At 40.2% G+C, this 13,586-nt stretch overlaps 1 protein-coding gene across 11 annotated transcripts in view; it reads right to left on the reverse strand.

Moving 5' to 3' along the window:
• The window catches only part of TFDP2 (transcription factor Dp-2), a 157,807-nt gene that overhangs the window by 117,414 nt on the left and 26,807 nt on the right, over window positions 1-13,586 (reverse strand). For 7 of the 11 annotated variants that reach the window (XM_084751772.1, XM_084751768.1, XM_084751771.1 and 4 more), the window contains exons 3-4: window positions 10,561-10,665; window positions 3,616-3,682 (exon numbers count right to left, since the gene is read on the reverse strand). The exons of 1 other annotated variant lie outside the window; for it this stretch is intronic. In XM_084751772.1, coding sequence (XP_084607898.1) covers window positions 3,616-3,682; window positions 10,561-10,575 — 82 coding nt within the window. In that variant the 5' untranslated portion in view covers window positions 10,576-10,665. Of the gene's footprint in view, window positions 1-3,615; window positions 3,683-10,560; window positions 10,666-11,977; window positions 12,001-13,586 lie in introns of those variants that run through there. 3 more of the 11 variants (XM_084751763.1, XM_084751773.1, XM_084751766.1) reach the window with 2 other exon arrangements.

Consider the following 13,586-nt stretch of genomic DNA (forward strand, 5'->3'; position numbering starts at 1 on the left):
CACAGCCCTCAGGGAAGATTCTTTTCTGGTAAGAAATCTGTTCATCCAGTACCTGGGGAGATACCCACCCATGCCAATAAAATATCTTCGTGTCTTGGCTTTCAACCAATGACCTTTAATTGTACCTAGAGATTCTCCCCTACCCATATAATAATTAAATACTGCTTTTCTCTCTTATGATAGGGCTGTTTTGTTACATGTAGATCAAGTATCCCTGGCACCGCTGGACCCAGCAAATCAAACACATTCACCCTCAAAAGCTCAAGGCTTATAATGCTCTCTCACTCCACTCCTCCACCGCAAGTCTGAGCTTCATTACTTATTCTGTAGACTGCCTCCTGAGGGCAGAACTACCCTGGCAGCCACTAAAGCCCATTCCATCACCTTGAAAGACATGCTGACCGCCAGCAAAACACCCACCAGGCCTACATCTTACTGGACCTGCCTTTTGGCAGGTTTCAAACACCTGCGCACTTCCTCTGCCATGCTTAGCACAGCAGCTTAACAAACACTTTCGATATCCTGGGCTTTGGAACTCCCAAGTTTCCACTGCTGTTTGACACCAACAATCTCATTTTAAAACAGCTAACTGTTAAACACCCAGTGGGAAACTCATCTCCACCTCCCCCAGTGAGACCGGAAACCTCACCTAGCACACAGCCTCGCTTTGAGCTCGGTACGCAGCTTCTGAGAAAAAGGACCTTTGACCTCAAGGGGTCCCTCTGTTCCCACCCATAAGCAAATCGCATCTGAACCAACCTGCTGGATGCAGAAAGACAGTGTTTCCAGGCATGAAATAAGCAAGAAGCCTACTGAATTTTTGTTTGATCTGTGTAAGTGGAAAAGTTCTCAGACAAATGAAAGAAAAGTTACCTTGGATCATGGCAAAAGGGATTCTCAGCCTGTGACCCAATTGCCAGACTTGAGCCAATATGCAGACCCAGAACCCCTAGACTGAAGGATGTGTACTAGGGATAAATAAACTTAAATCCTATTACAGTGATGTAGCAAATTTCAAGATCTAGCAAGATCCTACCTCAAAGAAGAAAAAACAAAAACAAAAACAATAAAAAATGAAATTAAGATTTGAGTTGTTGGGGGCTGGTGAAATGGCTCAGCAGATAAAAAGTGCTTGTCTTCAAAGCTGACCACTACCTGGGGCAAATGAGATCACGGGCTTTGGAGGAGAACTAATTATGCTGGCCACGTTACTAAGCCAGCACAACTCCTAACTTATCCGTATACCCATAGACAAGAACAGCTCCGGCCTTTCATCAAAGAAGCTTCTCTTTGCAGTGCACAGAGACCATTACAGAAAACCACAACTGGTCCACGAACAGACAACAACTAATTGTGTGGTGCCCAACTTCAGTAGATACATACTCAGCACAACTCCTGCGCCCAAGTCTCAGGACATCACAGAAGAGAGGACAGAAACATTACAAGAGTCAGAGGACCAAGAAGTCTGCTTTATGAGTGTCTCCTAGCCAGGCAGTGGCAGCACACGCCTTTAATGCCAGCTCTGGAGAGGAAGGCGGAATTCTATGAAGTCAAGTCCAGGCTGCTCTACAGGATAAGTTCCAGGATATCCACGGCTACACAGAGAAAACTGGTCTTGAAAAACAAACAAAGATCTGGGCGTGGTGGCAGTGCATGTCTTTAATCCCAGCACCTGGGAGGAAGAAGCAGGCAGATCTCTGTGAGTTCAAGGCCAACCTGGTCTACAGAGCCAGTTTCGGATCACCAAGATAACACAGAGAAACCCTATCTCGAAAAACAGAGACAGAGGGGGGGGGTGTCTTCTAGAAATGACAGAGAAGCTACATTCACGATAGCTCAACAACATGGCTACCTAAACAAGACCTCAACGACGACACCACCAATCAACACAGTAACGTGGAAGGAAGAATTCTCACAGAGCCCCAATCCTAGACCAGCCCTGAAATAATATACATATACATACAAGTAACAGGTTGTATTTATATATTTAGGAACACACACACACACACACACACGGATGATCGCAGCACAGGCCTTTAATCCCAGCACTCAGGAAGCAGAGGCAGATGGATCTCTGTGAGTTCAAGGCCAGCCTGGTCTACAGAGTGAGCTCCAGCAAGAGCCAGGGCTACACAGAGACCCTGCTTGAAAAACCGAAACATAAAAATAAAAATGACTTCCTTCTGCCCATGACTTGGGATTGCTATAGCTCCTAGGTATCGTACTTATGACCTTCAGCAATCCTTTTGTTTTTATAACACATCAACTCTCAGAGTAAATCCTATAGACCATTAATATTACTTATTAAGCTAGACATTTTTATGCAAAGTACAGAATTCAGTATCCTCTGTGGCACATCTTATATGGTACACAAAATGATTTAGGGAAGCTGGTGTTTTCTGAAAACTGGAATACAGTGGCAAATGTTTTGTTCCTACCTTGTACAATGGAAAATGTCGAGCATTTACAAACCAGGGGGAAAAAAATGAAACCCTACATAGCCATCATTCACTTTAAATACTTAATCACCGTATAGCGCATATCGCTTTATCTGTAACGCCCATATATCCTACCTCCTTACAGAAGATTATTCTGACTCCAGCTGCAGACACCCTATCACTCCATCCATAAATATGTCATCATGTATGCCTACATGTTAAAGATACTGCAGAAAAATTTATATAAAGATGTTGCAAGTTTTCATGGAAGTTCTTATGTTGGTGAGTCAGATTTCTGATATTAAGCATACCCCAGCAAATCATGGATTAGAGAAATTTATCAATTAGAAAGCACATATATATTACATTTTTTCTACTGCATTTTCTTACAAGTTAAACAACTTAAAAGTAGAAAACTGGACAAAATCTTTTAACTTTTAAATGTTTTATTAGCATATAGTAATTATATACAATAGATTTCGCTGTGACAGTCTGTACACATACACAATGGATTTCAATCCCATCTGTCTCCACGCTGCACTCATTTATCCTACCTCCACTTTTCTTCCCTTCCCAGCTAGCCTTCTTTCTACTTTCAGTTTTTGTTTTGGTTTTTTTTATCCAATAGCTTTCATTAAGGTTATTTCAGGAGCGCAGGCACCTTACCAGTCACTACACCTCTGAAGAAACTCTTTCCTTCCTGTATCAGCCAATAACTCCATACGATGAGGCGGGTTAGCCCACTGAGCCCCAGGATGGCCAGCCTAGTTCTGTTTTGGTTTGGAGACAAAGACTCGCCCTATAGTCCAGGGTAGCCTGGAAGGCAATCTAAAGCCCATACTGGTCCCAAACTCATAGCGATCCTCCTGACTCAGCTCCTTGAGCATTAGAACTATAGCTGTGTGCTACTATACATCAAAAAAAGTAGAGTTAACAGTGTCAATTGGAGTAAGATCATTGGTTAAGGGGCTTTGAGACTTCTAAGGAAGGAGATGAAGAAAAATTGTACACAAAGAGCGTCTACCTTAGAGACAATTGACATTCGTGTGACTCATTTTGTATGTGACAACACCCGAACATTATACAACTACTGTACTCAAAGGAGTACTTATAACTGCATCTGTTATAGAAATGGGACAAAATTAAATCCAGAAAATTTTTATTCATTAATCCTTACCTTTTGTTGGACTGAAATTCTGATCTATAAAACCCCTCAGTTCTGCATTTGTGGATGTCAAACCAACCTGAATAAAAAAAATTAATATTCAGATCTGAAGTATTATAGAATTATTTAATATACTATTTTATTCCTTCCATGAGATATCTGTATCAAGTATTATATATAGTCTTATGAAATGAATTAGTTTTTATCACCCATTGGAATATGTTACTAAAAAAAAATGTTGCCATATTGCTTGAAATGAGAAAACTAAGAATTTTAGATTAGATTAAAAATTAATGGAGTGTTACTTATGAGTTAAATCAAAATACACAAATTTTCTAAATATTTTGAAGGTGAGTAATATGGCAGTTGCCAACAGATGAGTCACAATGCCACCCCTAGGGCCGGGAGCTTGGCTCAGCAGCAGAAAACTTGCCTAGCATGTACAGTGTCCTGATTTGATCTCTAGCACTATAAAAGTAATAGTATTTTTTTTAAAAAGTCACTTCCACAGTGTTTTTAAGAACTACCACATAAGTACCACGAACGCCCTAAGTATAATGACAGCAGCCTCACGTCCATTTATTTGGTTCGTACTGGCTTACAGAGCCCACTGTTGTGTGCCCTGGTTAAGCCATTCAAGTTAGAATTTTGCAAATCAGAATGTGCTGCCAGTACTTACCAATGCTGGTTGTTATAAAGACCCAAAAGATGCAAAGCAGGCAGCACAGTACATGGCATACGCTCTTGAATATGTCAACATTCATTATTAGTTATACTATGTATCAGCAATCTCGACAGAAGGAAGTATGTTTATAATATGACTTCAGATGGTTTATTTCACTTATAATACCTACAGGGCTACCTGGTATCATAGATAAGAAATATGTGATTTTTCACTTTGGATTTTGGGCCTCATCTACCCCAAGCTGGCCTCAAACAATATAGCTGAGAAGTAATCTTCTGATCTTCCTCTATCTCAAGAGTGCTGAAGCTACAGAAATGCACGACCATACTCCGTCTTCAAAAAATCTTTTTTCTTTTCTTCTTTTTTTTTTTGTTTTGGTTTTGAGACAGGGTCTCTCTGTGTAGCCTTAGCTGTCCTACACTCACTTTGTAGACCAGGCTGGCCTCGAACTCACAACGATCTGCCTGCCTCTGCCTCCCAAGTGCTGGGATTAAAGGAGTGCGCCACCACACCCGGCTTCATCAAATTTTTTAAATCTGTCTCAGAGCCTAGGAAAATTCCCATCTTGAAAACATAGCACAGGAGCCATCAAATGGCTCGGTAGGTAAAGTGCTTGCTGAGGAGGCTAAAGATCTGCTCCAGCCTGAACTCACACAAGGTAAAAAGGAGGATCAATCTCACACCGCTGTCCTCTAACCTCCACAAGTGCACTGTGCCTTACAGGCAGTCCCCACATCACATACACACAAATTATTAGTTCAGGGCTGGAGAGGTGGCTCAGAGGTTAAGAGCACTGACTGCTCTTCCAGAGGTCCTGAGTTCAATTCCCGGCAACCACATGGTGGCTCACAACCATCTGTAATGAGATCTGGTGCCCTCTTCTGGCCTGCAGGTGTACCAGGCAGAGAATTGTATACATAATAAATAAATCTTTAAAAAAAAATTAGTTCAATCTCTGAGTTCGAGGCCAGTCTATAGTCTACAGAGCTATTCCAGGGCACCCAGAGCTATACAGAGAAACAACAAAACAAACAGCTCAAAACAAGTTATAATAAATGGACTCATTATTACTATATATTATAGTTTTACACATCATAAAGTGTAAACTATAAAGTGTACACTATATAGAGTTGTAGTCTTGCAACATTACAAGCTTAAAATACTCTACAAATTTCTAACAAATTTTAGTTTGGTAGATATCTTTTCAAAGATATCTTTTAAAGGTATAATATGGTATTATATGGACTTAAATGACTGATCCTTATCTTGATGTTTTGATACATGTCTATGTTATTTTTTTTAATTTTTTTATTTATGTGCATTGGTATTTTGCCCAAATGTATGTCTGGATGAGGGCGTTAGATCTCCTGGAACTGCAGTCACAGATATCGTGAACTACCATGTGGGTGCTGGGAACTGAATCTGGGTCCTCTGGAAGAGCAATCACTGAGCCATCTTTCCAGCCCTTGTCTACAGTAAGAGTAGGAGTAGTAGTTTCGTCATCATCATCATCATCATCATGGTAGCCTTTGTAGACCAGGCTGCCCTCAAAGTCACAGAGATCCATCTGCCTCTCCCTCCCTGAGTGCTGGGATTAAAGGTATCTGCCACCCCACCAGGCAACTTAAAAGAATTTTAAAGAACACAAAGCTTTGAAACATTGTGGATTTGACTTTAATTTTTTTATTATTATCTTACATGTATGTGTGTTTTGTCTGCATGTGTATCTATGAACTCTATGCTTGGTGTCACAGAGGCTAGAAGGGAGGACCAGATCCTTTGGAACTGTTGTTATACAGACAGTTGTAAGCTGCCATGTGGGTGCTGGAACTCAAACTCAAGACTTCTAGAAGAACAGTCAGTTCTCTTAACTGTTGAACCATCCCTCAGGCCCCACACGGAACTATTTTTTTTTAATAATTTAATGTTTTACATTACATATCCTCCATAGGTCCTCACTTGGTCCTTTATAATTTAACAGTTTAAGAACTACTGGCTTCATTATTCGGTGGTTAAAATCCTTTACTAAGTGTAGTTCCCTTTTACCAAAATATTTCTATATATCACTTGACACAGCTTTTCAATTCTATGTATTGGTGTAGATACTTTGCACTGAGATTTAAGTTCAGTTACCTTTAAAATAAAAATAAAAAACTGCAACAAATCGCTACATCATGGCTCTCGCAGATTGCTAATAAAGACAGCATTAAACATTCAAGCGACTGAACATTTGTTGAGCTGTGTGCTGTCATTACTAAGGAGCCCAGCCCACACTGTGAGTGCTTCAGCTACAAAGAGAAGTCAAACTTTAGTCTGCCCTACTGTGAAAAGAAAGAGTGACAGACATCTTTTAAATATGTTCATCCCATGACTAACATAGGACTGTGTAATACATATAATAACTTCAGGAAAGTCATTTTACATTTTTCTCATTTTATAAAAATAACAGTTAAAAAAAAAAAAAACCTCAACAAAACCCACATGGTCACAGTAGAGCCGTCAGTTACTGGGTGACTGTTAAGTTTAAACACCTGCTCTTCAAGTCAGTTTCTGCAGCAAAAGCAGCAAACATATCCACAAACCTATACCCACATCTTAATTTACATTTAAAATTTAGATAAAGGTCAAATGTGTTTCAGTATAAAAGCCTAGTTTTAATCTTGTTTGTTTGTTTGCCTGTTTGTTTGTTTTCAAGACAGGGTTTCTCCGTGTAGTCTTGACTGTCCTAGAACTGATTCAGGCTGTTCTCAAACTCAGAAATCCACCTGCCTCTGCCCCCTGGGTCCCAGGATTGATAAAAGGCATGAGCCACCACCACCCACCCTAATTTTAATATTAGAAGGAAGGTATTTTAATGTAAAGTTCCTAAAAATACTGCCAAAATCCATTTAATAAGTTAAAGTACATATTAAATTCTACTTTTTATACTTTGTAGCTTAAAGACTCAAAGTACATTACTACTTAAAAGTAAAATAGTTGGCTAGGGAAGGCACTTTAAAATATTCTTTCCCACACTGGAAAGATGGCTCAACAGTTAAGAGTGTATATATGCAGTACCCATGCCAGGCAGCTCACAAACATCTGTAACTCAGGCTCCAGCAACCAGTGCTTCTGGTCACCGCAGGCACACACACTCTGCAGGACCTGGTGGCACATGCCTTAAATCTCAGGAAGCAGAGGCAGGTGGATCTTTGTGAGTCTGAGGACAGTTTGGTGAAGGCGGTGGAGCTTACAACTGCCTATAATTTCAACTCTAGAGGATCTAGCACCCTCTTCTAGTCTCCACAGACAACCACACACACATGCAAACTACCATGTACACACGTACACACACACAAATCAATAAAAATAAATCTTAATATGGATTAATTCAAATGAAAAAGGAACTGTCGGCGCCGCACTGTCCAGCGGAAATAAGACACCAACAACCAGACTTCTCGAGATCTTTACTCAGGATTAAGCTCAGTGGGAATGGCCCCGAAGAAGGGAAGGGCCAAGCTTAAGTACAACTCAAGGGCCAATCAGCTCATGCCAGGTGTCACCTCCTCATAGGTTCGTGTCAGAGCAGGACTGCTCGTCATCAGATCACCAGTTACCCTTGCGCAGCCTTTTGCCATATAAGGACTTGTTTATCTTAGAGAGCGCTCGCCGTCGGGATGGCGGAAACCTGCGCCTTGTTAAGGCGCGGCACCTCGCAGCTCTCCACAAGGAACTAAGTGGGCATGTCTCTATGATCCCAGAATGAGAGGCTGACCTGGGAGGAACCCAAAATCATGGCTAACTGATCATCAATAGTGAATTTCAAGACAGCCTAAGCTACACAGTGAAGGCCTGTCTCAGAACAAATAACAAAAAGAGTATTTCCTTAAACAAGAGAAAAAAGAACTTATATTTCCTGTTAAACTTTTTGCCTAATCAGATACTAAGAAATACCTTCTATCTGGGTATTATTACAAATTTTCTGAATTTAAACACGTTTAATGTTATAAAACATAAGATAAATATATACGGAATAATAACTGAGCATCCCAATGTCGTGCTACGAAGTGTGAGCAGTTACTTACTTGTATGCTAGATAAAAATATTTATGCTTACTTTTTAACAAATCATATTCCTCAATATTTAATATTTCTGATATAACTTAGAAAACAAATTCAACTGAAATGATCTGTACTTAAAGATATGCTCTAACTTTTACAGACAAGATGATTTTGGAATCATCAGTATACAGTGCATGTATGTAGGGCTGGGCAGTGGTGGTGCATGCCTTTAACACGGCACTTGGGAGGCAGAGGCAGGTGGATCTGAGTTTGAGGACAGCCTGGCCTACATAGTTCTACAACAATCAGGGCTACACAGAGAAACCCTGCCTTAAAAAACTAAAAACTGAAAGAAAAGTACATATATAAACAACAGAGTTGAATATCTTACATCAAACAATTGTGCATATTTGTTTATGGTGAAGTAATATCTAAGTTTTAGCTGCTATTCAAATGCCAATAGCTTCCAACACTTCAACATATGCAATTTACAAACAGAAATGGAAATAACCAGTAAACACATAGGACATTAGTTTAACCTAACTAGTAATCAGTCAAGGCTACACAGAGAAACTTTGTCTTGAAAAAACAAAAAAAAAAAAGAAAAGAAAAGAAAAAACAAAAAACAAAACAACAAGAAAAACAACAAAAAGGGAAAACCATAATGACTAATATTAGGAAACTGGTACATTACCCACACCATGGGTAACATAAAATAGCCTCTTAAAATGTTGCAGAAGTATCAAGATAAGAAAAAGTACTTGGGGCTGGAGAGATGGCTCGGACGTTAAGAGCACTGTCTGCTCTTCCAAAGGTCCTGAGTTCAATTCCCAGTAACCACATGGTGGCTCACAGCCATCTACAATGAGAGCTGGTGCCCTCTTCTGGCCTGCAGGTGTCCATGCAAGCAAAATACTGTATAAATAGTAAATAAATCTGTGGGAAGGATTGTAAGCTTTGTCACAGGTGAAAGCAGTCTTGGCGGGCTTTGCTCTTGGACACACCAGGGATACTCCCTGAGATTAACCTTGAGATAGACTGGGTGGAGCCATCCTGGGCCTGGAATTCAGGAAGCGGATCTGGGAACTCCACCTGGACTATTGTGTTTCTAATCCACCCTCGATGGGAGGAGGAGACCACCCCTTCATGTGAGAGACAGACAAGCAGGGAAGACAGAAAGGAACAACAGGTTCAGACTGGGCTTGAGCACACATGGATTGGGAAAAGGATCAGCAAACAGGCCAGACCAGCACGCAGGCCAGAGACACCTAGGGGCCCGTCCCATGGAACAGATACCGGAAGATTCACTCTTTTTTCCCCTTTAACCTTTTTTACCTCTTGTGTAAGCTAGCTGGGTTGTATAATAAAGTTTAATTGTTAAGAAACAGAGCCAACATAAATCAATCAAATCAAACTGAATAGATCTTTAAAAAAAAAAAAAGTCAGACTGCTTCTTTCCCCTCCTGTAAATCTCTCTTTGAGTAGACCAGTCCCTTAACAGGCAGATAAGAGATGGCTATGGACCTACGATGATCTTCAGTGGGGAAGAGGAAGAAATGAAGCAGATGAATAACATACAGAAAGAAGTAAGCTGTAAAAACAAATACTGTCCCAACTCCCGACAGACTCCAGCTTGTGGGCCCAGATCTTTCTGGGGGCTACTAAATTGCCACTTGTGAATTCCTAAGACATCCCTTCATCTTTAAAATAGAGACAGAAAAAAATAAAATAACAATTCAAAAAGAGGGAGGAAATTACACAAGTTTTCCAACACATGCAAAGTTTAGATTGTCTTCAGGGAACACCTCAGAGAATGTAGCAACCTGCTTCCAAATAACATCAGAGCATACACATTTCCCTGAGCAAACACAAAGAAAAATTCAGTCAAAGAAACCAGAGATGTGTTCAGTAAAGCCAAGTACCTCTCTAGCAAAGGAAACAAATTTGTAACAGTCCCCAGAAAAGGAGCCAAGTTAAAAACTTTCTGGAGATAGCAATTTGCAGCTGTTGAAAAAGAACAGCTTGGCACCAAAATACAAGAATCCCATAATGGCCATGAAAATCCTGTATTCAATAGCAGTAAGTTTATCCAACACACTACACAATCAAAAACAATTATAAATCCAGGCAATGTTTTGAATTTTGTTAACCAGAATAGTGAAAAAAAAATCTGTATAGCAAAAGATCATAGGCTTACTTTAAAAAGTTATTTTTTTTATTACAAATACTTACACTTTTTGCCGTCATGTCAAACTGTATTCTACTTAATATTCTGTAAAGCCATTTAAAAATATACAAAAATAAAAACCTTCGTCTTCAACGGCTCTTTAAAATATCCTGTTAAAGGGAAAAAGAGGGAATAGTAATGTAATAATAGGCAATATTTATGTCATGTTTACTGAGACACGTACTTGCAAGTGGATTGTCTACATCAATCTTTAGAACAGCACTATGAAAATATGTACCATTTGATCTCCATTCCAGATAAGAACTGGGGTTTAAAGCAGTTAATTTGACAAGTCAGCTCTGCTCTCAAGGGACACAGTAGAGCTATACTATGTTGCGTCAGATGATGCAGGTCCTCATATGGAGAAAGGGCTGATTCCAAGGGAAGACAGGAAAGGTACAAGATAAACCTAGCATGTTCTACTGTTCTAAAGGACAAAATGTTCCTACACTGACAGGCACACGTCAGAAGTACACAAGCACCAACTTTAGGAGCATGCGCACTGAACACTGAACTGCACCCTGAGGCAACTAAACACCAAAATATCTTAGCGATAGCAATCGATTATAAACCCAATCATGAGAACAATTAAGAGATAACAGAGAGAAATGGAAAGCATCAGATAGAACGCTCCACCATATATATAACCATTAGAATAAACTGGTAAGGGAAGAATCATCAACAAAAGGTAACACTAGTTACTAGAAATATGTAGCAAGATAGTAATATAATAATGAAATACCTCCTTATAAAAATTCAAATTTTCCAGTTAAAAAAAAGAAAACCTCACACACACACTACTTTAGTGATGGAAGTTATCAAATGGCCAGCAGCAGTCAAGACAAATCATCATGTGTCCCGAGTGCACTGAGATGGCTGTGATATCTGAGACACTGCTGTCCAACATGCAAAACTTAATCGTGAAAAAAAAAAAAAAATCAGAGAAATACGTAGCGAAAGATGTTCTTCAAAATAACGGCCTAAAAGGAAGCTAAGAAACACCCTTATTTAGAAAAGCTTTTAAAAAAGGAAAAAAAAGAGCCGGGTGGGGTGAGGGGAAGGGAGTGGTGGTGCGGGGCCCCAGCACTCGGGAGGCAAACGCAGGCGGATCTCTATGAGTTCAAGGCCAGCCTGGTCTACAGAGAGAGTTCCAGGAAAGCCAAGGCTACACAGAGAAACCCTATCTTGAAAACAAACAAAACGAACAACAAAAACAGAAAGAAAGAAAGAAAGAAAGAAAGAAAGAAAGCTGGGCGTGGTGGCGCACGCCTTTAATCCCAGCACTCGGGAGGCAGAGGCAGGCGGATCAATGTGAGTTCGAGGCCAGCCTGGTCTACAAAGCGAGTCCAGGACAGCCAAGGCTACACAGAGAAACCCTGTCTCAAAAACAAAAAACAAACAAAAAAAAACCTTTATGCTCACCATCCTCAGTTTTCTGGATTGGTTGACGGAATGAGTGTCACCATATGAAAAAAAAAAAAAATCAATGGTTTTCCTTAGTCTGGAACACTGTCTAAATCTAAAATCCATCCCTTTTGGAAAACATCCTTTGCCTTCTTATAAAATAAGTACTGGGCATTCTGTTTAACAAAATGAGTTAACCTGGACCATGGTGACACACACCTTTAATACCAGCGCTCTGGAGGCAGAGGCAGGCAGATCTTTATGAGTTCAAGGCCAGCCTGGTCTATAGAGTGAGTACCAGGCATGCAAAGCTACCCAGAGATGCCTTCTCTTAAAACAAAAACAAAAATAAAAACACAAATGAATTAAAAAACTACAGAACTACAGAGAGACATATACTATTTTTTTTATTTATTATGTATACAGTGCTCTGCCTGCATATATGCCTGCAGGCCAGAAGAGGGCATTAAATCCAGCCGGGCATGGTGACGCACGCCTTTAATCCCAGCACTCGGGAGGCAGAGGCAGGCGGATAGCTGTGGGTTCGAGGCCAGCCTGGTCTACAAAGCGAGTCCAGGACAGCCAAGGCTACACAGAGACAGAGAGACCCTGTCTCAAAAAACCAAAAAAAAAAAAAAAAAAAGAAAGAAAGAAAGAAAGAAAAAGAAAATTCAATGTATGACCTCAAAATAAACACTAGATCAGAAAACACAATTCCCGCAAAGGCCAATATTGAGGTAACTGAAAAAGTCCACATTTCAGATAGCGTGTGTATGGGTGTTCTATTTCTCTCCTTTCTCTCTGGCTCCTTTTCTTTTTTCTCGAAAAGGCCTGGCTACCAAGCCCTGGCAAGTCCAGAACTCTGTGAGAACTCCGAATGCAGATCAACTGGCCTCACGCGCATAGGTATGCTCTCACCTCAGCCTTATAAACGCCAGGTACAAGCAACCAGCCCAAATTTCATTATTGTTTCTGGACATTAGTTCATAAACTACAGTCTTTCTATACATGAAATATCCTTTATCTCAGAAAATAAAATGCTTTAGAAGGCAAGGGGCATGATGACAAGAATGAGAAATATACAGAAGAAATGAAAATATAAAGCATGTATAAAAAATGTTTATAATTGGCAAATCTGGGGAAAGGCATTCGGGAGTTTCCTTGTCCTCCTTCTGTAGCTATTCTCACATTTGTGTATTTGAATTTTTGAGAGTTTCATTATTTTTCTTTTAACATTTCTTTGCCAGCCACAGGAGTTCGCACCACTTAGGAGCTAAAGCAACCTGGCGGTGGTGGCGCACGCCTTTAATCCCAGCACTCGGGAGGCAGAGGCAGGTGGATCGCTGTGAGTTTGAGGCCAGCCTGGTCTACAAAGGGAGTCCAGGACAGCCAAGGCTACATAGAGAAACCCTGTCTAAAAAAAACAAAACAAAAAAAGCAACAGAAAGAAAGAAAGAAGGAAGGAAGGAAGGAAGGAAGGAAGGAAGGAAGGAAAAGAAGCCGAGGCAAGGGAGATTACAAGTCCAGTGTAGACAATATAGCAGCACAGAAAGATCCAGGCCAGCCTAAACTATACAGTGAAATTCTGCCTCAAAAATAAATGAGTAAATAGATAAATGTTAAAGTA

Source organism: Acomys minous (genome assembly GCF_964271855.1).
Source record: "Acomys minous genome assembly, chromosome: 13".
Taxonomy (NCBI): domain Eukaryota; kingdom Metazoa; phylum Chordata; class Mammalia; order Rodentia; family Muridae; genus Acomys; species Acomys minous.